The 27,662-nt window shown below is 41.3% G+C and overlaps 1 protein-coding gene across 1 annotated transcript in view; it reads left to right on the top strand.

The window, feature by feature from the left end:
- The window catches only part of LOC111871793 (hemicentin-1-like), a 475,354-nt gene that overhangs the window by 313,026 nt on the left and 134,666 nt on the right, over positions 1–27,662 (top strand). The window contains exon 5 of the mRNA XM_023865137.2: positions 4,287–4,448. Coding sequence (XP_023720905.1) covers positions 4,287–4,448 — 162 coding nt within the window. The remainder of the gene's footprint in view (positions 1–4,286; positions 4,449–27,662) is intronic.

The following is a 27,662-nucleotide window of genomic DNA, read 5'->3' as shown; positions in this document are numbered from 1 at the left end:
GGGTGATTAAATCACGTATTTCCACGCATTCCCTATGGAGCTGTGACGCTTGGCCGAGCTGTGGGGTCTAATAATTCCCAGTAGGGAAGCAAGCATCTCTGATCTTTTTTCTTCCTGTCCCCGTTAACAGATGACTGCAGATATGTCGATTCGGTATGGTTACCTTTAAAGGTGAAGGAAAACTACGTTAGGTTTCCTCGTGTTCTGATAAGCAAAGTTGTTCCTCTGCTTAATTAATTAAGCACCACACTTTCAAAATGTATTGGGAAGTCGAGGTATACCTCCCTTCATTTTTAACTTTCCACAATGGACAGAAGTGTGTGGTCAGCAAAGTGACCTGTTTTTCCATGGGGAAAAAGCCCCCGGGGCCCATTGTATAGGACCCTAGAGCCGACCTGGAGGCTATAGAAAAGAGAGAAAATGTCCCTGTCGATAATTGAACCCGATTCATGACCGTGATAGCCTGAAAGTCCAGAACCGAAATTTGAGTATAGAACTTAAAATATTTCTTGCTTGTTTTCTTTCTTAAAAAAATACCCGAGAACATGGCAGCTGCGCGAAACACTTATTCAGCTTTTCGTCTGATAGAAGTTAATAATGATTAAGGCGCACTGATTGTATTCACGTTAAGTTTTCCTTAGGCGGTAGACGCTCCTTGTGTAAGTTAACTGCGTGCTAGCATTAGCTACATCATGACGGTCGGAAAAGTTTGAGGTTGCAAGATTTGATATATTGGGAATCTGCACCTACTGACATGCCTGGCGATGAATTTGGTCATTAAACTGAAAAGCTTTTAATTTATAATTCCTCTGTCCTCTGTAACCCACGTGTAACAATTTAAAAAAAATGTTGGTGTATACTACAAGTTCTTCAGATAAATTTTTGTTTAAATATTTATAATATTTCCTTAAGCATTTTCGTGACTATTAAGATTCATGTATTTTTTTAGCATATATATTTTTAATTTTGTCGCCCTTCAAAGAATGTTACACATAATTCCTCTATAATAGCATCAATGATAACATTAGTTTTACAGTAATTTGCTGGAACGTTAAATTCCCCCCGGGACTGTGCATCAGATGAATACGTAGGCCACATCTCTGATATAATTTTTCCTTTAGATGTTATATAATTAGCCCCACACTTGAGACGCCTTAAACGCCCCAGCTTCTGAATGACTCGAGGTATTCATTAAAGTGTCTCGCCTCCTCAGAGAAGCCATGTTGATGTTATACGTAGAAACGAGATGGAAGTTTATCTCAGAGAAATGGAATATAAACAGCGGAGAAAATTGTTTCCTTATTTACTCATATTATATGAAATATTCATTATGTCTCTTTATCATTATTATTTTCTCAGTCGCCCCCACAAGTTGGCTTTTTACGCTTTATTCTGTGGAAGTTTCATTTTAAAGAGGCCTTATTACTTTTACGCTTCTTCTTAAGAACTGCATAAAGCAGAACTCGTAATTCCATCTGTCCCCTTTTCCTACACATGCTTTCTTTCTTGCACTAGTGAAGACAACAGCACAACGCACAAGCAAGGGGCTTATTGCAGACGTAACAAAACAACGGGCTAATTGACAGAAAAACAAGCTGCAGAAACAAACTGGAATATCACATAGCTCCTTAAACAAGTGGACGACGCCCCTTATGAGGTGGAATAGGATTTTACGAAAGATGTCAATAGAAAAAAAATTAATGAATTTTAAATAATTATTTATGTTATTTTAAGTGGACTGCAACGCGCGTTTTTAGTGCGCATCAAAACAGTGTAACAGTTTTGATGCATTGTAACACCTGAGGATGACCGTCTGCGGCCGAAACATGTTGTGTTAGTGTTAAATGATGAATATTTCAATGGCTGTTGCATTATTGACGTACTTAATACATAAAAATTTAATTAAAGATGTGCAACAGAATGCTGAAATACTAATTACAAGTTGTGTTTGTGTTTATTATTATTATTATTATTAATTTTTTTCTGCAAATTGGGTGGACACCCGGTGGAAGTAGATATTACACTGATACAGACAAGGAAAGACTATACATAAAGGGAACAATACAAAACAAAATACATGCAATAAACAAGGTACATACAGTGCAAATTCAACATATTAAGTCATACAAGGACAAGTGATTCTATTTGTTTCACTGCACTCGAACAAGGATACTTCACGTTACTTCACCTATGTCCATTCAAACTCCGCCTAAGGCCTCTATATTTGTAACAGCTTGCCTAAACTTCTTTCTAAAAGTCTTTAATTTACAGTCATAAAGTTAATCACCAAACAAATCTGCATCAACAAATCCTATTGTTTCATATTTCTTGTAATTCGCTAAATTTTTCTATCACAGAAAGTCATAATTAGAAGTTAGGCAGAAACGAGTCGCGAATGTCTAGGTGCGAGTACAGGCACACGCAGATAACAGAACATTTTTGTTATCCACATTTTACAGATTTCCGTATTTGTTGATCTGACCATGTCACCTGATGAACACTTACGTTCGAAACATGTGCTTGATGAACGAACGAACGAATTCCGTGGCCTGTAGTGCGCAAGCAAACTATACTGACCGAGCGACCGCCGTTTGTCGGCGTAGTTACTGCAACTTTAGCGGATAGAGGGTGTCACGTGGTTAGCGAAACGAATCCCCATGGCCGTTAATTTCGGTTTTCTAGACCTGAGCCGCTATTTCCTTGAAATAGCTCCTCAATTATCCTCACGAGGCTGAGCGGACCCCGTTCCAGACCCACTATTTCTCAGAAAGTCTGGTAGCCCCGGGAATCGAACCCGGGCCTCCGGATCTGTAACCAGGAACTCTGACCACTAGATAGTAACACAAAACAAGGAAACACTTCAGTGGAAACGTTTTTTAACCGTTAATCGTGTGACGTAAGGTGTTTCGTTAGAAGCACAGGGACTATAAATCCTTTCGAAGTGTCCGATGAGTCAGCAGAATTGACCAATCAGTGTACAGGACACACGATTGTTCACACTTGTTTCATGACCTGAAGAGTGTGACGTCGCTGTTGGGCCACCATGCTTGGTGCACCGTCAAGCCATTACCTTCCTCGTTGCCTGAATAAAACCATATACATATACGTTACAGAGAAAGCTAGCATGATCACGGTGCATTAGGGCTGCTTGTACGAAGCACACTGGTGCCATCTGTTGTCATTAACAAAACATCAGTATAACCGTGTACTCTAACGGGGTAAACATGCAGATTAGTTCTAATTTTCACCCTTGTATGGTCTTCATTGTCATTTATTTAGCTTACGAATTAACTTCTTTTCTGTTTTTGTCTTACCAGTCTTGTCCCGATGTTGCGACTAAAACTTCATGATGCGTACCGTTTCTAGTACCGGTATTTATTTTTCAAGTGACAAATTTGGTACAGTTTAACTATCATGAAACATTTTCGAAAATTCTACCTTCAGAACTAATGAACCTTGCAACTCGTGTGAGGTCATGGAGTGTTGCTCTTTTGTACAGTGTTCTGTGCAGTGACATGTCTCGATCTCGGAAGCCATTCGAATGGGTCACATGTACGTATAGACGTTTTTGCGTAGAATGACCAATGCTATGACCTCCCAGAATTGTGATATTTCCTCCTGTGACTCTCTCTCTCTTTCCCTTTCTATATATATATATACACACACACACAGACCCAGGTCATGAAGAATAAGGTAAAGTAAAAGGTAAAATTTTCCCTTTGCTTAACTAATTAAGCACTATGCCATGAAAGCATATGGGGGAAGTGGATGTATAGGTCCAAATTTTCTTGACCTCGGTACTAGTTGGAGGTGATTGGCCAGCTTCACGCCCCGGTCGCTTTACCCCCGGGGAAAGGGCCCACGATACCTATTAGATAGGAGGTTGGGTGAATCCCAGTGCCGGTCTGGAAAACATGAAGTGAAAATTCTTGCCCCCAGCGGGAGTCGAACTCCGACCCCTCAGTCGTCCAGCCAGTAACCAATCGGGGCGTTGGGAAATGTTAAGGTAAGATACCTGGGAAGCTTCTTATGAAATTCGGTTGTGTAGGGCTTCCTGTTTTATGAGCTGCTTCACCACTGGCCAAATAAGGATTCACTAGAACGCGGGAGTTCTCACTGTCAGTAAAGCGCAGAATGACAGGCTCTCTGAAACGTCGGCCAGAGAGCCCATCATAACACGGCATTATTACACCAAATCGGGGGGGGGGGGAAATTAGCTGCAAACTACAATAAGAGCACAAAGACGTCAGTAAAACACGATGTTCTAACACTGCTCTGTGTTACAGGTGTCTTGGATCAGACGTCGCGACTGGCATATCCTGACGTCGGGTCTCTTCACCTACACGAACGACGAGAGGTTCCAGGTTGTGCACACGGAGGGAGGAGATGACTGGAATTTGCAGATCAAATACGTGCAGAAGCGTGATAACGGCACGTACGAGTGTCAGGTGAGTTACGTTCAGAATGCCATCATGCCTGCTACGTGACCTGCCTTCCCAAATCTTTACGCAGTCGCTCACACTGTAATTAACCCTTTCGACGCTGCGCCCGAGTTGTCTCGTGTAATAACACTGGGTGTTTTGATAGTTAATACGATAGGCTTGTTCCTCAGTCCTACAGACCCGTATACTATGTCTTCTTAACCGCTAATTAATTCTTAGGTCAAACGTTTTACGGAAAGTGATTCAATGGGGAAGGTTACTTAGTGATAGATATTTTCAATTAATGACTAATACGTAAGATTGTAGGCCAGGATGCTACGTGCTATTTCAAAACATTTTCTTTTAAGTCATCTGGAAAACCCCGGCCAGAATAGCGGGTAATCGAATCGAGATTCGATCCCGGTGCCTACCAATTACAAGTACATAACGGTGCCACTACATCGGCCTCTTTGGTATCGGTATATGGAAATATCTTCAGATAAACAGATCGAAACCTCTAACACACTAAATGCGCTCTTACAAGCCTTAAAGCATCAAGACTTTCATGCTATTCACTAGATATGACGGTTAAGAACACAAAATCTGGTTTCATCTGGTGATCCGAGATGATTTCTGAACTAAAAGTCTCATGCCATTCTTCAACCGAATCTTTTCAATTATTCATTTTAAGGTTTACTTAGCACACCATCAGTAGAACGTCATCGCCAGTTGTTATGACGATTGTGAATGTTTCATTGGAAGGGATGTGAAGGGAGCGGTCATGGCTTACACCGCAAGTCCTGAATCAGGACAGTTGGTATCTAAGCCGAGATTCGAAACGGGCGCCTCCCGTATGCAAATCAAATGCTTCAAATTCTATTTTCTGTTAGAGACATTACATGCCGTCACTGGATCAATCCTTCTGAACACCTTTTCATGTAGAAAAGGTTAAATTTTTGTATTCTCTGCTGTTTGGAGCGAGGGAAGGAGTTTTAACAGGCTCCTTTAATTGGCGATTAATCATGATGAAAAACTTCCACGTAGTTGCGCCGCTTATGTTCTTTACAACCAGATAATTTTAAAAGCCCTGGCCACAAAATCCCTCGTTCTGTCGGGTACCGGCCCCAGGGAAGCAAATATTACATCAGATGATACTGAACAAAGCGTACAATGGCGAAACAAAGATTGTTCTAAGGTACTTACGTTCTTATTATCCGGTCTAAAGAGTTGCTAATTAATTAACATTTACAAAGATCAAATCTTGGGAAAATTTGTATGGTTTCCCTCGTTATCACTCACTCAAAGAACTGAGCGCTTCTTGAGAAGCCGCCAATTATGCAGCTATCAAGAACTTCCCAGCATTTTATGGAACCCGAAAGTTCATTACCGTGTTCACAAGAGCCCTCCACTGGTCCTTATTCTGACCCAATTCAATCCAATCTAGACTATCCCATCCTATCTCTCTAAGATTTTAACATTTTCCACCCACCTACGTCTTAGTCTTCCCAGTGATCTCTTTCCTTCTGGCTTTCCCACCAGTATCCTATATGATTCATCTTCTCCCCTTTCGTGCTACATGCCCTCCTCATTTCATCCTCCATGACTTGATCATTCTAATTATACTTGGAGAAAAGTTCAAATTATGAAGCCCCTCCTTATGCACTTTTCAATGTTTGTTGTTCAAGATAATTCATACTTATGTCTCCGTCAGCCTGTTTTCTTTCTACTGACAATTTAATTTTTGTTTCAAGAAATTGTATTCTCTGTATGCCTGTTGTTTTCAATATTTGTGGCTGTAGATACCTGGTGGCACATATTCTCCGTGTTCTCTGTTTAACGTTTTTGCTGGAAAATACCCCGCCCCTTATGTCCTGTTTCCTCTTCATTCAATGTTTCTCTTTTTCAGATTCTTCCACTCACGCTCTTCGCTTTCCTCCACACTCGAAGCGTGAGTTTGGAAGTAATGCGAGACTTATACTTCCAATTTTTTGTCTTGTTTAATTTACCACAATTTAGCTTCTAATAAATCATTTAGGGGGTTGCAAACGATGACGGGAAGCAGAATATACGGAGTGTAACATTTATATTCTTAAATATTTTGAGGTCTATGTTATATCCTGCCACTAATTTGATGCAACTAACGTTTCCAGTTATATTTAATAGTTATAGTGGGAACTGTTTGTTATTATCAAGTAAAGTATCAAATAAATTTCATGGATTTCCTGCTTCTGATGTTAACTTACGCCGCTACGAGTCACTTAACTCTGAAACTTCAGTTTCTGGATGCATTCTGCTCGAGAGAGCAACAAAGCTTAAGTAAATGAGGCCATGGATTCATCGCTCGCGTAACCACAGGTCACAGACGCTAGCAGACTTGTTGATCGTACAAAGAGGAAGGAAGTAGAGAGGAAATCGAGACTTAACTCATGGAGTGTGTAATTCAGTTTACTGTAACTGATTATCTCAACAACTTGTCACAGAGACGAATCTGAAATCAAAGTGAAATCAGTGTGCGTGAAATATGAAGGGTTTCAGTGGGGGTTTCAAATGTCCAGGAAGGAATTAAAGTTTGTGGATGAAGCATAAATTTGAGAGAGTGCTAGAGGAGTGTGGGCAAATGCAGAGAATGTGGCAGTTGGGAGGAGGGATGTGTCAAGGTCAAACAGGAGTTCAGAAGACGAAAGAGAGAAAGTAAATGTAAAGACATGGAGAGGACGAGTAGATCACACGGATTTTCTCCATAATAGATGGAAGACAATCAGAAATAGAATTCAGTAGAATGCCTTATTAAATAACATTATGGAGCAGAATTATCGAGAACCTGACAGTCGATCGGAAAGTGAGAATTCGGGCGGCATTTTATGGAACCCGACAGTTTATTGCGGTGTTCACAAGAATCTGCCACTGGACTCTGTTTTGAGCTAGGTTAACTCATCCACATTTTGATATCCTAATTTTAAGATGTATTTTAATATCATCTTCCTATTTATGATTGTATCTTCCAAAGAGTCATTATCCTTCATTTTTCTAGCTGAAATCCTTTGCATATTTCCATGACTCGCATGGACGCTGCGTGCTACACGACATACGTACATGTCAGTGAATGTGGGACGTTAAAATCAGTCAATGAGGATGAGATTTACAAATTATGAAATAACTCAGTGAGGAATTTTCGATGTCATTTTTAGGTTCAAATATTCTCGTGAGTGTTTTTATTCAAACGTCTTCCTATGTGTAGAATGATCAAGTTTCACACTCAGCTTGTAGGCACGGAATACATGAGTGAGGGATTTGAAACTGCGCTGGAATGTGGCGGACGGATAGTTCCTGATACAAATGAGGGAGTTTGAGATAAGGCTGAATTATGAGAAACAGTTCCGTAACGAACTGCAGTCGCTGTCTGGTTTGGAGAATATGTAGACGGATAATAACATGCATACAGAGAACTGGTTTGATTTAAGCTTGCATTTATTTATGTATTTATTGGCGGCTTATTTAATGACAGTTTTATTAACTCAGAATTTATAGAATCGAATAATTAGATGTTTATTAATATGGAAGGAAGTGGTTGTAGCCTATTTCGATCTAATATCTTGGCATTCGCTTTGAAGCATTACTGTTCTTTTTTACTGCTAGTGGGGTGGGACTAAATCCCTTGTACTGCGGCCACTTCTGGCCTATTGTACCAGCCCCAGATGATAGGTGAGGGTGATTGTGGAGCAGTTGGTGGAATGAAGATTGGCAGGGGAAACCGAAGTAGTCGGATGAAACCTGCCCCAGCGCCACTTTGTCCACCACAAATACCACTTCACCAGACCCGGGATCGAACCAGGGCCGCCGCGGTGGAAAGCCAGCGAATAACCGCTTGAGCTATGGCGCGGCCCGTCTCACAGTGTAAGTACGGGCGGTGTGTGCAGGGTGCTGCCAACTAATGGAAAGACAGCCTTACTTTCATTGTGAGATATATTCCTTACCACAACCCACTTCCGCTCCAACCACCCTGAAGATGGAAACTCTAATGTATACGTACACCGAAACGTTCATGTAATTTTAATGTTCGGACAGCTAAATCCAGACACTCGAAATCATGTTTCATACAGAGACAGCGAAAATGTAATGACGAGGCAATTTGCGGTGCGACTTACTGTATGCAAATGGCGGTTCCTTCGAAAATTGGGCCCCAATATCTTCAGAGTTGATCCCAGCTAAAGGCCAGCAGTGGGCCGTGAATATTCTGCGACACGGCCCGTCCAGCCGAACGAGTTGGGGAAAGCAGGGCAAATTGAAATGTTAAGCATACAAACACATTCACTTTTATTACTAACAAACAACACGTCACGAAGGCATTAAGCGACGTGGAGGTAAATCCGTGGATACCGCAGGCGTCTAAATTTTACGGACATTAATGACAAGCTTCACGTTCAGGTTGCTTTTACACCAGGAATGGGTATGTAATAAGGGGCTTGGGTGAGCCCAAAAGAAATATAGACATAATGCAGAAGAGAGAAATCCTGCATGTTCTTGGAATCGAATCCCGTGCGTCTACGCCACAGCTTACAATTTTACAGTAGAAACAGAGATTAGAAAGTATGCAGAAGGAATTACTCGTGAAGGGGGAATTACCCTGACATTTGCCGAGCCAGACTCATGAAAACAGCGCGAAGTTCCAGTCGGCACGGCGTATAACACGACCAAGATTCGAACCGGGTACTGCATGCAGAATAAAAGAGGATAGAGCATCACCGCTGCACGAGTTTGACAATTCCCATGTCTTGAGTAGCTTTCCTTTGTATTCGTTATGTTACGCGTTCTTTTGAAAAGATATGCTGCGCTTTCGAGTTACAGAAACGTAAACATACCAATTAACTTCTGAGAAGAGGAAGTTTAAGAAAAAAAAGTTTCTATAATTACGCTTTCGGGACACGATTGAAGTTTTGAACTGTCCGTCGACGGTTTTCACAAAAACCGGAAATACAAATAAGGAAGCAGGACCTGCTGAGATGTTTTACAAAGATTCTGCATTCTTCCACAATGGATCGGTACTTATTAATTCATTCCATAGCCGAAAGTTAATGAAAAATGTAAATGTAACAAGAGTTTAATGTTTTTAGTATGCTTAAGCATTTTATCTGTCTGGTGCCAGTGGCAATATAAACTTGCTGCGGGGAAGTCCCCTTTAACACCCTGTGAGTTTGGGTGTTGGAGTATGATAGTGATAAGAAGAGCTTAAAATTGGGTGGGTGTGGGGGAGTGTAATTGATTTTCAAACTTTTGTCCACGTATATCGACGGAGCATGGGTCCTGGCACGTGTCGAGAGCCAGCTCTAGAGGCCTAAAGACGAGACGAGACGGAACGAACTCTGACGCAAGCAACGACGACAATTCTGAAGCGATTTTAAAGAGAACTGGTTCATGTAATATTCTTAACGGCCTGAGCTAGATGCGTAGTAGCGCACGCGCAGTATGACGAGGCAGAGAATTCCAGAGAGAACATCTGACTAACACACTGGCTGACACAGTTTTTGTGAGCTGTTGCTGTTAGAAGCCAGTAGCTGAGGCCGGGGACCGTTTGGGAGCTCAGACGAAAGGAAATGCCCGCTTCTGTAAGCCGCTACCTAGCAACGGCATTGAAGACGTGACTGTAAATAATAGTGTGTGTTTAATAGTTACCTGTAATGTGTAGCCACGTGCTATATCAAAATAATCCAATAAATCCGAACGTCAGACCGAAACCCTTCAATAGTCACTCACTCACTCACTCACTCATGGAGCTGAGCCCTTCTTGAGAAGCTGCCAGTTGTGCATCCACTCAAGAACTTCCCAACATTTTATGGAACCCGAAAGTTCATTACCGTGTTCACAAGAGCCCTCCAGCGGTCCCTATCCTGAACCAGATCAACACAATCCGTACCATCCCATCTTGTCTCTCTGAGATCCATTTTAATATTGTCCAGCCACCTACGCCTTGGTCTTCCCAGTGGTCTCCTTCCTTCCGGCTTTCCCACCAATATCCTACATGCATTGTTCCTCTCCCCCATTCGTGCTACATGCCCCTTCAAACTCATCCTCCTTGACTTGATCATTTTAATTATATAGTATTTGGAGAAGAGTACAAGTTATGCAGCTCCTCATTACCCTTCAATAGTCACAGTCCAAAAACGTGAAAACACAAAGATGAGAAATCTGACAATGACGACTTTAACGGTGTTGTGTTCCTTCAGAATATGACCGGCTCTCGTAAATAATCTGATGACAATAACAGGGACTTTCTTGATAAGCCGCATATCTGTAAACTGACGAGCATCGATTTACTTTGGAGTTACTAAATAGTCACTCAGTGACGTAGTTCCTTGCACTTGTCTTGTGCGTTCCGACAGCGCTTCCATACCGATTTCGTATCGTTAACGAAACACCATCTCCAGATTATACAGCAAATTCTGAGACAAAATATTAATTAGTTCCATATCATCCATCCTTCTAATTTCTCTCTATTTCAAAATCGTCTATACGAGGCATGGTGAATATTAATTCAGTAATTTGGTTATCTAATGAAACATGCACCCCAATTTGCAAGGGTAATGCAGACTGTCGCGGTATCGAAATCGATAGGCGAAGGAGAAAGTTATCTTAAGTGAGAGTTACATTTTCCGTGTGTGCGTGTGTACTTGTAGGTGTAATCAGTCGATCCCTATTTCTGATCGCTACCAATTTAGCAAGTAAAAAATAAAATGGCATGTACTGTGTTCGCTCGCTTGGAAACCGGGATCGTGGGTTCGAATCCCACTCAGGGCATGGATGTTCAGTTTGTCTGTGCCTTGCGACGAGCTGATCACCCGCCCAAGGAGTCCTACCGAATGTGTAAGATCTAGAAAAACCGAAGTGAACGGAGAAGTTCATGGAGGTAGGCGTAGGCCCACTGGGGTTGAGTGCCAAGGAAAGAAATAAAAAAAAAATAAAGTACTCTCTCGAAAAGTAACGTTTTTGAGAATGAAGTGCCGCATTGTATCGGGATGAATTGGGAAATAAGGGGAAAAGGAGAAAATTACGTAATATGAAGCTTCATACCAGTACTTTATATTCATCAAATATTTGTAGGGTGATTAAATCAAGGGGATGTATGACTATGTAGGGGAAATGACAGGTGATTACAGATCATTACAGAATCTCAGGAGAGGGGACTGTTAGGGAGAACTAACCACAGATTTTCTTCTCTTTGGGGCTACAACCCCAATTTGGGCCTTGGCCTACCTCCATGTAACTCTCCGTTTCACTTCGGTTTACTAGTTATTAGACATTCGGTAGGACTCATTGGGCGGATGATCAGCTCGTCGCAAACACAAAAAACGCGCACGCAGACACACAAACACTAATCATCCATGACTTGAGTGGGATTCGAACCATGATTCCGGTTTCCGAGCAAAGGAAGACACTGCATGGCTTAGACTGCTCAACTACCATGACCGGCTTAACCATAGATAGGAATATGATATTAAATTTAATATTAGAGAAATATGCTATTACTGCTTGGATTGGATTCAACCGTTTCAGCATAGGATCAAGTATCTTGGTTAAACGTTGCAGTAAGGATGAAGCGCCACAAAAAGTGAGGGAATTTATGGCCGGCTGAGTGACTTAATTTCTCAAGAATCATTTACACACATTCACTTCCGTCGTAATGCAACTTTTATTTGGTTAAAATTAGAAATTAATATTGTGTCGCGTAGGGGGTACGCGTGACGAAAATAAAGGGTTGAAAATCGGATGACTGGATTTATTAGCATTTCTGTTACAATCTGTCTTAATTACAATTAATACAGCGCTATCGCCTATTTCCACATTTCCCATTTCACCGTTGCACACCTTTTAGGACTGTCCATCTTCACTAGTCGTCTCCTGACAACGGATCTCAACACAGAAACAGGAACAAGCACTTCAAATCACTATGAAGTCTACTTGACATTTTTTGCTCAATTACACTGGAACTTTGGAACTCAACGAAGAACTCTTCTTAGCTCTAAGTGGACTCGTTTTATAGAGCCGCGGCACGGACAACGCAGAAAACACAGTCCTACTGTTGCGTGACGCAGACAACACAGAAAACACAGGTCGCGTGATTCTTACCCAGCTAATTCTTTGGCGCTCTGACTGCTGCCTGGCAACAAGCTTTAACATTCTTCCACTGAGACATAGCTTCCATTGTTCCGTGTTGGAAAGTGTTTACGGAGCCATTGCTTGGCAATGCGTTCATCAAACAGGTTACAGTCTTAAAAATTTCTACATGTTTCGGCCGTATTGGGACATCCTCGGACAACAGTCCAACTTATCAAAATTGCTGCACTGTAACTTCAATGTTATTAATTATTTCCCAATTTAAAATATTTCAATTTTGTCCATTTTTCATTATCCACTCTTTAAAAGACTTTATTTGAGAACGTCATTCGTTACGATTTCATATGCTGCTTTCTCCTGCGGCGTTGTTGTTTTGTGCAGCGCGTATGGATGTCGAAGTGGTGTTATTATCTTGTTTTTCTGTATAGAAATACACTGTTGCGTCATTTATTTTTTTTTATTTTTTTATTTTTTACTTTTAACTAATTAATGGTGCCGTAACACAATCTCAATGTCTCAAGCTCTCACTAATGCTTTAAAATAAATTTTTATATTGTTCCCATACTTAAGCTTGTGAGGCAGTCCAGCCCTTTGAGGTATCCAATGTAAAAGTCAATATTCATTTCTCATTTGCCTCATTCCATTTACGCGACTTAAACCTGTGACTGTGGGAACACCATTCCTCTAACCTGTTTGTACCGAACGTGGAAATGTGGAACCTCTCAGCTTTTCCCTCTAGCCAGAAGAGCAAAGACCAGGACGTGTAATGAGATTCTGCAGGGGAAACTTGGCTAATTTCGCAGTGTTTTGATCGTTGCAAATAAGCAATTCAATGCACTGGCTTTGGAGGATGATTCCGCCTGAATATGACAAAATGTTTTTTACCTCAGCACATCAAAAGACAGTTTACAGAGTAATACTCGTAGTAGAGTTACGGCCGCCGGTCACGGTAGCCCAGCGGTCTAAGGCATGTACTGTCTTCGCTCGCTTGGAAACCGGGATTGTGGGTTCGAATCCCACGCTGGGCATGGATGTTTAGTCTATGTGTGTGTGCGTTTGTGTACAGGTAGAGGCCTTGCGACGAGCTGATCACCCGCCCAAGGAGTCCTACCGATGTGTAAGATCTAGAAAAACCGAGTGAACGGAGAAGTTCATGGAGGTAGGCCTAGGCCTTCTGGGGCTGTAGTGCCAAGGGGGAAAAAAAGTTACTGCTAATATTACTGTCTCTTTCGCTCCTTTCAGATTGTATAGAAAATGTATTTATATATCTTGATGTTAAGATGCATAAAGGCAAGGTAAAAAGGTAAATTTATCCGTCTGCTTAACTAGTTAAGCACTGCGCCATGAAGGCGTATGAGAGAGTGGATATATAGATTCACATTTTCTTGACCTCGGCATTAGCTGCAGGAGAGTGGTTTAAGATACTTACTTACTTACTTACTTACTTACTCATGGAGCTGAGCCCTTCTGGAAGAGCCGCCAATTCTGCAGCTACTTAAGAATTTCCCAGCATTTTATGGAACCTGAAGGTTCATCACCGTGTTCGCAAGAGCCATCCACTGGTCCCTATCCTGAGCCAGATCTATCCAATCCATACCATCCCAACCTATCTCTCTAAGATCCATTTTAATATTGTCCACCCACCTACGCCTTGTTGTTCCCAGTGGTCTCTTTCCTTCTGGCTTTCCCACCAATATCCTATATGCATTCCTTGTGTCCCCCATTCGTGCTACATGACCTGCCCACCCCATTCTCCTTGACTTGATCATTCTAATTACACTTGGAGAAGAGTACAAGTTATGAAGCTCCTCATTATGCAGTTTTCTCCAACCTCCTGTCACTTCATCTCTCTTCGGTCCAAATATTCTCCTCAACGCCCTGTTCTCAAACACCCTCAGTCTATGTTCCTCCCTTAATGTCAGAGACAAAGTTTCACACCCATGCAGAACCACGGGCAAAATATAATTTTGTATATTCTCATTTTTATGTTTTTGGACAACAGACGAGAAGACAAAAGGTTCTGGACTGAATTGTAGCAAGCATTACCCGAGTTCAATCGCCTCTTAATTTCCTCCTGAATCAGGTTTCGGTCTGTTATCATTGTTCCCAAATATCTGAACCGTGCCACATTTTCAAAACATCTGTTTCCTATCTTCATATCATGATTTTGCCCTGCATTTTGATGACGAAACAGTACGCTCTTGATTGAATTAAATGCAGAATATTTGACCAAAATACGCCCAGTTCATGCTCGAAACTACATAGAGCAGTCGTTAGAGAATTTAGGGTGTGAAACTGCTATGGCAGACACGTGCTGCTACCAAGCGTTGAACTATACCAACTGCACCGTTGGTTGGTCATAGCGATGTATTCTCGTACATCATGTATATTGTTATCATTACTGATTCTGGGTTTTCCCACTAATGTTACTTCTGTAGTTCGGTTGTTACACTGTGTGGTTTTAGGAAATGTTTCCGAAGATTCGGGTACATATGCTGCCTCCATCCCCAGGGTCGAAGTATGTAGGTAGTTGTGTATTTCCGCGTATTTATAATATTGTGGCGTATAGAGCCGTTGTTAAGCAATGACTCTGTAAACAGCGACCGTTTCTGGACAACGACTCGGTAAACACGTTCCCGTTGCTAGGTAGCAAATTCTTAATAATGCAACAGTTGGACGCAACAATAGAAGAGCTGTTTTCTGTGTGGTCTGTGCTGAGAACTTAGTATAAGCAAATGGCAAAGTTGGTGTGGAGTTCTTTACGGGATGCTGTCCAGAGAGAACGTGAGAGCGTGAAGCTAAAGAATGTCCACTGTTAGATGCCGTTGTCAGAGAACTGCTCATGAGAAAAAGCGGGTTGGAGAAAGCCTTAGCGGGTGAATTGTAGAGGTTAACGATGTTGGTGTAATTGCTTATAGTTCCGAGTGGTGTTTATAAGTTGTCAATAAATGCATTAACCAATCCAAACCCCGTCTACAGTCACACATACTACACGTGACAATATTCTGTCCTGTAAACGAAGTGGAGAAGGGAATACACAGTTGTGACTGGTGCCTTGTATAGGCTAGTAGGAATATTGGAAAGGGACAGTTGTGCAGACGACCCGTTTAAGGCCCCAGGAATATTTAAAGATTTCCATTAGTAACTCCTACTCTCGACTGGTCACCCATCTAAGAGCTCACGAGGAAAAATCTGGAACCACCCACCACTTTATTTGATTTTCTCCTGTCCCACAGAGTCCTAGGGATCTCGAAAAGGATCCATTGACACGGGATTAACATAGAGTCGGAATAGATCAAAGGAAGCAGAACAAGAGGTAGGTAAATGAAGAGAAATTAAACAACAGCTCTGAGGAGAGGGAATATCTGATGACGTTTGCAGAGAGAGACATCGGATACTTCAAATTACGTTTCAAGTTGCTTTGATGATGAAATCCCTTGTGTTATGGGTTGAAGAATTAGGTTTGCTGTCTTCAAATTCAACATCAGCACGTTTTGTTCGATGACGTTTCAGGGGAATGCAATACAAGTGACCATTGCATAGTTCCCCTGCATGTTCTGTCTAGACAGTCCCGCCGCACTCCGAGACGGCTCCCAATGGCTGCCCTGTATCCTGCAGCTGCTGTTTTTGCTTTTGCTCGGCGCAGAGCCGTATGTAACATTACTCCGCTATTTTCTTTGCCATTGCAGACTATTCATACGTAGTTTGTTTAACGACGCTATTAGTAACGTGTCGAATTTATGGAGTAATGAACTGGAAAGGATGCGAAAGGAAGAGTTCGAGACCTGAGAGAAGGGACTGTCCCTACATTACATGGAGGGATAAAGGTCGATCTACCGATTATATATTCAAAGGAAAACACGTGGGTTATGTGGTGATGTGTTTAGTGTCGAGACCACATTAGATGTGGATGACAGGATTAAATGCTGAATTGGAAAAAGTCAGGAAGAAAAGGTCGTGGCATATTGAAGATAGTGTTTGAAACTTTGGAGGGAGTGAAGGAAGAACGGAAAATTATTAATCTAAATAATAAAATTCTAAAATACAGATAACAGTGGAAATATCACGTTCTACTAATGGAAGACAGACGAATACCAAAGAATATTTTAGTATACAACCCAATAAGAGGAAACATGGGGCACCCACAACTAAAATGGACCATTTTACTTCGCAAGACGACGGAACAGACCAAGCACAGCCTAAACTATGAAGATGATGACTGTTATATATGCTCATATCCAACGAAGCTAGACATTCTCACGCCAAAACCATGAATATGACTATATCTTGGGATATGACGCCGTCTTGTCTAGTAAGTATTTACCAATTATTCGGAGCAATATACTGCCTGTTTCATCAGGGAGAAAGAATCTTCGATTTTGAAAATGGAGGCTGTAGGTTTCTCAGAAAAGTTGCTAAATATTTATGAGACTTCACGGCGTCAGATTCCGAAGGACGATATCTCGAACCACAGGGCTTCAGTTGTCGCACAGTGGAAACAAGGACTCGTAACTAGACAACTGGTTGTGTGGTTGGAAACCACATCTCCATGTGCCAGATCCTGTTTACTCTTGTTTTCTCCATCCCGCTCTGATTTCCCCGTACCGGGCATTTCTGCTGACCGTGCTACGCTAAACTTCTTATTCAAGGCTCGTGGTCGAGCATCTGTCTCCATCAGCACTGCATCACTTAAAAAAACGCGGGAATGTCCCCAGCAAGACAGAGCACAAGAAGAAAAAAATCATTAAAATACAACTGATATACTAAACAGAAAACAAAAATACATAAACACAAATGCAATAAAATATGGACGTCTGTATATGTTATCTCCCCAAAATATTTTGAACTCCTTCACTTCAACCATCTATATTGTCACATGTATGAGTGTGACTATGTATGGGGTTTGGATTGGTAATTGGATTTACTGAACTCTTACAGATCCTTGACTACAAGTAATTATAATCGTTTCAGTAATTCACTCACTTTACAATCCACTACAGTACGCACTTAAAGTGTTCTCAGCCTTCCTATGGTTTCCTAAACTGTCCCCTGCATCAGCTACAGCAACTCTCGACCAACTAACTATCTCGGCACGGAAAGCACATAAAACACCGTTCCTCTGTTGCTGTATAATTGTTGCGTGCGCAGCTATCGAGGCGGACAACACAGAAAACACAATTCCTATGTTGCCGTTTACGAGCCATTACTTAGCAACGGCTGTTGTATATTTATCTCGTGGTCGTTACCAAGCAACGGGTCTACATGTCGCAGTGTTATTTAAGATGTTCTTAAAGCCGTGTAGTCCGATATATTCCTCCGAAACGTCGTTTGACTTCTTTATCGCTTGCTACTCATACATTATGTCACTATTTCCATGATTTATATTTAACTTAAACCCTGGATTAATGCCAAGTACCTGTCGGCATATGTTAGTATCCGGCTCCGTTTCACTTAACGGCGTGTTAAATATGAGAACCAGTCTGCGCAAAAGCGTGTTTGTATACCTACAGCACAAGAATAGAAACAAACTCATTTTACGTTACGTATCAGATTGTGACATTGACCCTACTGGTTTGCTGGAAAGTCAAAACTTACTTTTCCCGTTTCTCTCATTAAATGTTCACATTACTGAAAACCGTTTCTATTCAGAGTAGGGGATTTTAGTGCACTCTTTACTTTACTATACACACGTTCCTATTCGAAGAGTTGCTACTGATAATAATAAAATTCGATTTGTGCTTCGCCTCGGGTGTGATTTATACATGACGGGCTTCACGTTTTCACGACGGTGAGTAGCAGTCTTATAGAACCATGTAGACTGAAGTCAGTCAAGTGTTTCAGAGAAACGTGAAGCCTCCATTCTGAGGCTCTAAAATTGATTAAAAAATGAGCACCAGAAGCAAACAGAGAACTGAGCTTAGCTTTATACCTGTTGCTACTAGTTTCTTGCTTTCTCTTAGACCCTGAAGATGTAGGCGATATTTTCCTCCGATACGTCTGGCTGTACCCCCGAATACGGAGCATGATTATCCGGAAGACCGTACACCTCACTGTTTTGTGTCGGGTTAAGACTGAATATTCTCGACAACGTTCCCTTTAGACTCCGCAATGCAAAATGCCGAAATTCGGTCATTAAAGAGATGAGAGCTTAGAACAGAGTAACAGCATGGTCACGCACCCGCTAATTCTGCAAACAAAGCATGAAATTACGTAGAATAATTACGCAGTAAGAAACCATAACACACTAGCCAGGTTAGATGAGCCCTATGCGCCCTCGGGTTTCGGATGAAGGACGCGAGAGAATGTGGTGGGTACCTGGCAGTAGGCTGTGCCACAACTACCTACTGCGGCAGCCCGGGTTCGAGCCCAGGTCAGGTTAAGTGGGTTTTGTGATGGGCAAAATGGCACTGGGCAGTTTTTTCTACTAATACTTCGGTTTCCCTTGCCAATTCTCTTTCCACTGGCTGCTCCACACTCATCATCTATCATCTGGGGTTGGCACAATAGGCCAGTAGTGGCCGACGTACCAAGTGGATTCAGTCTCACCCCCACCCCAGGAAACTTTAAAAATGAATCTACCTGGTAGAAAATTGAATGCGCAGAGTGACTAGACTACAAAGGTTGGTCCTCCAGCGTGGGGACAGGATACAGAGATATCGATCCTTCATCGTAAATTGCACGGTGTAGCAAAAAGTTTGTAAACATGTCCAGATGGATTCTTAGAAAAGTCGTAGGTACGCGTTTGAGGTAATTGAAGTTAACATCGTCCGTGTTTTCACACCACGCCACTGTCGCCAGAATGCTCAGTGAATTTTGTCGAGTTTATTGATATAAAAAGTGTAGGGCTCAACTTTATTTTTCCATCACAATACAACAACTAAGGAGTATCAAGGTCAATACCCAGCTATGCCTCACTACATGTTTCGGCCGTTAACGGCCATCATCAGTTGAATACAAATCAACAAACGTATACTATTGAACTGTGGTAAAATTAGATACAATGACAAAATAGTTAATTCTTTTGTGTAAAAAAAAATACAACGGTCATTTATATATAAAACTGAAGGTTATAAAATAAAACAAGATTAAAATTGATGTTTTGTAACATCTGATCAGTCGTATGTTTACTTTATACGTCCCGTGGCCAAACTAAAAATATAAGATGGTATTGGAGGCCCATGACCTTGCAAGTTAATTAATCTGAAAATATATATAAAAAAGAATATTAAACATGTTATTTGAATATTTAAATTGAAGCTGTAGTATGTATAATATATGTACTTACAGAGTAGAGGTGCNTATATAATGAATCAATAATATTGTCTAGTTCTCTAAGAAATGTGTCAAAATAAAATGTAAAATTAAAGTCGACTCAAGGGAAGGAAGGGTGGGGGGATAAGGTATATGGGAAGTGAAAGTAAAGTGAGAGGGGGGAGAGTAACTGGATGTTATGTTTTGAAAGTATTGATTATAACATCGTATATGGGGTTGTACATTTCAGTAAAATTGTCATTCAGTTCTAAATTTTTTTTAGTGATTTCATAAATATGAAATCTTTCGTATGTATTTAAAGTTCGGCCTTTCTTGCCGATATATAAAACTTCCAATGTTCTATCTATCGTATTATAATCCTGCGTAGCATCTAAAATATGTTGTGCAAATTTAGAATTTGTCCATTATTTTTATATCACGTATGTGTTCTTTGATCCTGATATTAAATGTACGTCCAGTTTGTCCTGTATATTTCAGTGGACAGTTAGAAGATTGTAGTTGGTAAACCCCACTGGGATTATACAGAGCATTTTTGTCATCTTTAATTTTCAATAGATGTTTTATATTGTTTTTTATCTTATATGAGATACCAACTTCAGTGTTCTTGAAAACTTTTGTATAGATCTAATTTCGCGGCCAAAATAGGTAAAGGTGTCCCATTTATTTTTTGGCATACTATTTTTTGTGGAGGGTTTTTGTGTTACTATATACTATATACTATATAGTATTTTGTGGATAGTTATTATTATTTAAGATAGTTCTAATAATATTTTTATTATTTTGTGTAAAAGGATAATGATTTAATGGGTTTATGAGAAAATTTATAGCTGCTTTTTTATGTTCAAAAGGGTGACATGAATCGTTATGATACATATAACATAGGTTATGGCAAGTCCTTGGTTACAGTAGATCCCTCTTCCTTCCTCTCAGAACGTAGCTGCAACCACTGCCTCGAAACTTATTTCCATATTTCTCATCACGCCGAGCCAGAGGCTGGGGTGAAACCGCGGCCGGTCCTGTAATGGCTGGTAAGGTGTTGGAGAATAGAGAATTTCACAGTTTGTACACAGCAGAGACAAAGTGGGTTGCCTGATATAGACAGCTGTGAGCAGGGGAGTCAGACATGCCACACAGCTTGGGGGTACGTGAGTTCATGTCTCAACTGCACGCAAGGATCTTGATGTGGAGAATATTTTATGAGAAACTGGATAAATATTTGATCAGTTTTGTAGGAGACGTCTCATGCTGTCATAAGAGGCCAAAATTGAAAAATGACCGGAAGTTTTAGAAATAATGCGGAGAAAATGGGAATTTAATGGATAAAAATATTACACATGTGTCGTTTCTAGGGCAGAAAAGTTAAAACTATCCCTGTAACAGACCGAGGAGGCCCATAGGGTTGTGAGACATCGAGGCTCCTACATTTTCTAGACAATCGGCTCACAGATGGAGGTGAGGTTGTCAGCCTTACGTGCCGGCGGTCTTTACCCCCAGGAAGATGTCTGGTACTCATTTCTGTTAGAGGCTGAGTCGACCCTTGGGCAATAGTGCGGCTGGAAAGAATAGATCAATTGAAAAATCCAATGAACTCATCGGGAATCGAACCCGCAACCTTCTGGCTTGTAGCATAGTGCCTCAAGCAACTATGTGTTATGCAGTTAAGAGGGAAGTAGTCCGTAATTTTTCAATAATATGTTACGTTAATCAAATTACCGATTTTAGGCTTTAACTGTGTTTAGCTGTATATGCTGCCTCAGTCTTCAGTGTTGGAGTGCGTAAGTCTGGTGTGTATATAGGTTTACATTTCGTAAGATCCGTGGGAGGGGGAAATAGTGGGGTCTGGTGCCCTGTCCGGGTCAGCAGTGTCAGTGGAAATGGTTAGAAACCGCCCTTTTAAGTTCTCTCTCACACACTCTATCAAACCCTTATTCTTTAATCCACACTTCATGTTTCAAAACACGCGCGGTTATCATGACGTGGAGCACATAACTAGGTTAACAATCTACGCTGCAATGCAAGGAGCATTAAAACATGTACATGAATGAAATTGTATAAATCTATGATGTAGGATCCAAATAAACTTTATTTACGTGTGTATCGATATCAGTAAAGCAGTGCCCATTTTACAAAGCAGAGTACGCCCTTCCTTAATATTCGTAATGTTCTCGTAGTAATTACTAGTTTACCCGTTTCGTTGTAATTCTCTGTACAGTATTTTGCTATTCCAGTTGCACTTTCCTAGTCAAAGATGCTTTTTGAAGATTTGTTATTATATGTTGTTTGTTGACTTTCATGTATCTCGGCTCTTGCTGCGTGGTTTGGTGCGGTTCTTCCGAAAGTACAAGCAAGGGGCAAGGCTGTATTGGGAATCCTCAGTTCTTTAATTTGTAGAAATACTGGGGCGAAAGTATGAGAATTTAGACACCTGATCAATAAACCGAAAAGTTTTGGAACAGTAGTTGGAGTGCACTGTATTCTTATAGGAATAACCTGGAAAGTTTTGGGAGTGACAGGAGGAAGATGCTGGAGTACAAATTGTCGCTTGTTTCCTGTTTTACTTAATTTAAGGGGGTGGTGACGCACTTTGATGCTCGTGTATTGACGTGGTGAGTTTGTCTCCATGACAGAACAATTCTGAATGTCCACTGCTGCATATTCTATGTAGTTGTGGTCGGACAGAGCGTGATTTTTCCATCAGGTGGGACGGTTTTTGTCAAAGAAACTGATGAATGGTAATGTTGTCCCTGTGCTTAATTAATTAGGCCCTACATCAAGAAGGCGTATGGGGGAGTGGATGCATAGACCCACGTTTTCTTGAACTCGGCGCTAGTTGGACTGATGATGATGATGATGATGATGATGATGTATGTCGGATATTCGTGTGCCATTGAAACCAGATTTAACGAAAATTTCAGGATATAGGAAATGACAAATTTAGCGTAACATATTTTAGAAATAGGTCATTCATTTGCTCCCAAAAGAAATTTTACGATTACTCCACACAGCAAATAAAGACGCTTATATTAACGCTTTAAATGGGGAATACGACTGTACAACGTGCCATCAAGGTGCACCTGAGAGGTGTATACCATTGGGTCCTACATATGTTTGGAGTTTCAATGGTACGAATGTTACTATATATGCCGCTATACTCTTTGGGGCAGTGGCTATGGATTGAGGCTTTAAATTCCATTTTATGAAGCTGTTGTAGTCGTGTGTGTATTTTTCAGCAGTCGGGAGATAGAGTGTTTTTTTCTTTTAGCAAAGTAATTAATATTTGCTCCAATTTAATGATTTGATTTTAAACATTTTGTTTTGTTTTCGGTTTGAGGAAGGTTTTTATTATAGCTGGAGGATATAAGTTTGCTTGTAATATTTCTTTTATGATAATGACTTCTTATAAGTTTTCTTTTGGGACGACAGGATAATTTATGTCTGATTTCACTGTCATATCAAATCACACATGAAATTTTCTTTTCACAGCCTAATTCTCTTCTTGCAACTGTCAGTTCCGAAGACACGACTCATTTCATTTCTCAACTGAATCTTCGTTATAACCACTTTGCACTGACCACACAGAAAACACAACCTTTCTATTCTTGGGAAAGGGTGTGTTTACAGCGCCGTTGCATAGCAGCGGAAGTTACTCAATTTTTGTTTGCTCATTCGTTGCCGCGGGATTGGTTTACCGACTCGTTGCCTAGACATGAAAATGTATTCTGACTTCACTATTCCGGCTTTCGGGCGTCATGTCACAATAATTTATTGATTTTTTCAATTCCCCGGACGTAACGCTCTGCAGTCCGATAAAAATCCGCTATTTGTCCGTATTATTGCGCCAGTCACAACTGCTATTAAACTTTCACTGCTTATGCTTTAACGGTGCCGTCAATAAATAGCATTCGGTTGACTGGACGTTGGTGAATAATGAATTAGAAAGGACGGGGAAGTAATCAATCATAATCAAATCTTCAGATTTTTTTCCTTGGCACTACAGCCCCAGTGGGCCTAGGCTACCTCCATGAACTCCGTTCACTTCGGTTTTTCTAGATCTTACACATTCGGTAGGACTCTTTGGGCGAGTGATCAGCTCGTCGCAAGGCCTCTACCTGTACACAAACACAGAAAAACGCACACAAACATCCATGCCCTGAGTGGAACTCGAACCCACGATGCCGGCTTCCGAGCGAGCGAAGACAGTGCATGCCTTAGACCGCTCGGCTACCGTGACAGGCCAAATCTTCAGGTAGTCTTCCAGAATTTGCTCGGAGGGGGTGTTTAAAACGAGAAAGTGCCTCAGAGAGAATAGCCTTTGCCACAGATGAGATTCCAATTTGGCACTTCCAGAATGCAAGCCACAGACATTACCGAGCTAACCTGTTCTGGTGCAGTGTCAGGAGCAGAAGGACACGCACCATTGGTTTTATACCGCTAATTTGTGTTAGTCCTATAACTTCAATGGGCCTGTTCCACTGACGGCGTCGCGCTTCGGAGTAAGGAGTTAACGAAGTCAGTTCCTTAACTGGAATAGCTGCACATATCTGCCTGTTTCGTTCTTGGAAGTTATCACTCACAGGCGACTAATTGATTTGAAATAGTCGTGATCCGGCTTACATTAGGACACGCGAACTCGCTACCGTTTACACATTAGCATACAGAAACACGAACAGGTCTTAAAATGGCAGCCCCTGTCACTAACATGGCATGTTCCAGAACTGAATACATGCAACATTATCTCTACTGAAGTACTCAAATAGGATGTAATGCATCCTTAACAGAGTAATCATGTAATTTATCAGTTAGTTTCACGGCACGGTATTGTTATTGCAAGGCTGTATATGCTCGGTTGTTCAAGAAATTTCATACTTTGCTGGAACTCAAAGTTTCATTGCTGTATCCACAAAGTAGGGACAGAGGAGCCCTCCTTAAACAGTCAGCCCTTTCTATCCCTTTAATATCAATATATTCATTGTCGCTCTTTAATTTATCTTCATATCGACTTGGTTTTATTTCTTTTCGATACCTAACCAATATTTTGTGTGGAATTATCTTCCATTCTTTACAAAATGCGTGGCACTCCAATCGCATTATTCTCGAGTTAATCGTCCTAACAATATTGTAGCATATAGACCCGTCGCTAGGCAACGACCGCGAAATAAGTGACTATACAGCAGCCGTTGCTAGGTAACATCTTCAGCAACAGACACTAGCGCAACAATTCCACGACAACAAATGCACTGCAATAGAGGAACCGTATTTTCCATGCCACGATGTTATGAGCAGGACAAGTTAAGAGTTAGTCAGTTAGATAGTTAGTGAAGAGTTGGATGGTGAGTTAGAAAATCGCCGGGGTTCAGTCGTGGTGAGCTATTGCTGTGATAAACTGATAGCTTCCCAGAGGGGAACGTCTGCCGTTGGAAGCCGCTACCAAGCAACGGTTAGTGAAAAGGTGACTGTGTGCACAAATGTATGTATGTGTATGTGCAACATTGTACTGTCAAGTGTAGTCACGCGCTGTATTAAAGGGTCCAATAAATCCCATTACCAATCCAGTAGTCACTACATCACGTGACAATATTATATGAATAGTACAAATTATGGAACACCCCAGTTTCAGTAGTTTCTTTCCAGATCAGCCTGTCTGTGCTCTTCCCTTACACCGCAGTGCCAAGTTTCATATCCATTGAAACAACATTCCAAATGAAGGCTGTAATCTCATGTACAGAGTGCATCGTACCTTCCTGAGTTTACATTAGTGCTCAGTTCCTAAGGCTCCAGGACTACACCATTGCTATTTACACACGTCGACAGGAAACACCCTACTTTCTACAGCTGTTTTGCCTTTCGGAAAAATTGCCGGTAGTTAAAAAGAGCTCCATGTGTGTATGGTCTTCACAAAATGTACGTACACCAAAAAATAGGAATGCGCAGAATTTTGTTCTGGAGACCAGAAATTCTTCAGATTAGACAACGCACTTGCAGTATGACGCATGGCGGCGCTTTCTGGGCAGATCCGATATACTGAAAAACGAAGAGAGACCTAAATAGTTTTTTGTTCATGTAAGTTTTGAGGTTTTCACTGCGGTGACTATGAAGAAAGCAGTCTTCTGGGATGTGACACCGTGTAGATGTGGTGTTAACCGACGTTTCGGAGGAACGTATCGCCTCCATCTTCAGGTTAGAAGGAAAAATAAGAAATCCGCAAGCGGTACCTGTTCTCACGGTCTCTTCGCTTGCAGATTTCTTATTTTTCCTTCTACCCTGAAGATTGAGGCGGTACGTTCCTCCGAAACGTCGGTTAACACCACAGCTACACGGTGCCACATCCCCGAAGACAAGTACAGACAAGGGTTTATTTGCTGTTCTGCTACGTTTCTGCCACAATTCTACAGTTTGACGACAATGACCATCCCAAATTGCATTTGCTGTACATTCAGTGTCGTTACATAACTGGTATACCGGTATTTGCATTGCTTCAGGCTTCGTCAGAAAACAAGAGTGCGGCCCTTTTAAAGCTTCAAATGGTAGGGTCTACTAATGTTTGTCGAATGCAGTTAATCTGCGTTGGTACATTGCGGTTTAGAGGTGGGGGGGGGGTTACTACACACTCTGTCCCTCCAGTGTTTCATGTCGAATGGTAGAGTGATGAGTGAATTAGGAATTTTAAAATATTAGGAAGGAATAGGCAGTGACATAATTCGTCTTGCTTCTAACATCTCGGAAAGGACCGCACAGAAACACCGTTCTCCTGTCACTGTTTACGAGCCGTCGCCTAGCAACGGTGTTGTATAGATGCTTATCTCGCAACGGTTCTATATGTTACAATATTATAATTTTTACTTCTTCTTACTTACAACCTTCAGAAATAGGCAACGACCGCGAAATAAACAGTTATACAGCAACCATTACTAAGTAATAGCTCTATACACAACGGCAGTTTGTTAGGCAATGGTTGAGTAGCAATCACGTGGGCATCCCAAACTCAAAACAAGATCGGTGTTTTCTAAGCGGTCCGTGATGAGATGCTATAAGCAGAACAGTTGGAGCATGAGTTAGTTGTGAGAGAGTCGCCGGCCGGTGAGTACGCGAGAACGGAAGCAAAGGAAATTGTTGGGATTTGTCACCAGGCAACGACTGGTAAAGACACAACAGACACAATATTTAGTACTTCCTGCAGTAAACTGCAGAGTGTGTGAATTAGCTATAGTTCTACACTTACCTGCAGTTACGATCTGTACGTGTTCAATAAATCTATTTACCAATCCAAACCCCGTCTGTAGTCACTCTATCACGTGACAGTGTGTTCCCGTGCTTGTGATGTCCTGTTGTATAATTGCAATGGACTGTAGCTGTCCGTGCGGGATCAGCGCCACTGTGGAGCAGTGAGACTGAAGACTGTCGGATGGGCTGACATTCATCACAGACAGCGACAAGATGGCGTCTGTCTGCGTGACGCTTCTGCTGGGAAAAGCAGATCAGGCTGTGCAATATTACAGAAGACTTTCCTTCCTCTACGTTCGTAACAGACGAAATAACATTTCGCGTCTTAATTAGAAAGCCACTGAGACAGAATTAATAGGAATATGCCGTGCTGACACTCTAAATTAATTACTTTCGTAGATTTTGTTAGGCTGACTGCTAATACAGTTAAACTTTCATTTTCAGCTTTTCGACGGCAGCCTGGGATGGAATTAATCGTTTCTAGTCACATCAGGAAATCAATGTGGGCACTGTATACACTACCAAGTTATGAACTGGGGGCAGCATAAAACAGCAGGGACTAGACAAATAAATTCATTGTAGACCTGCAAGAGAGCTTACATAAGTCTTCCTACATACACAAAAAAAAAAGTTTTGTAA

Source organism: Cryptotermes secundus, unplaced genomic scaffold, assembly GCF_002891405.2.
Source record: "Cryptotermes secundus unplaced genomic scaffold, Csec_1.0 scaffold873, whole genome shotgun sequence".
NCBI classification, from domain to species: domain Eukaryota; kingdom Metazoa; phylum Arthropoda; class Insecta; order Blattodea; family Kalotermitidae; genus Cryptotermes; species Cryptotermes secundus.
Note: the sequence above shows the minus strand (reverse complement) of the source record. Positions and strands in the feature narration are given on the sequence as shown.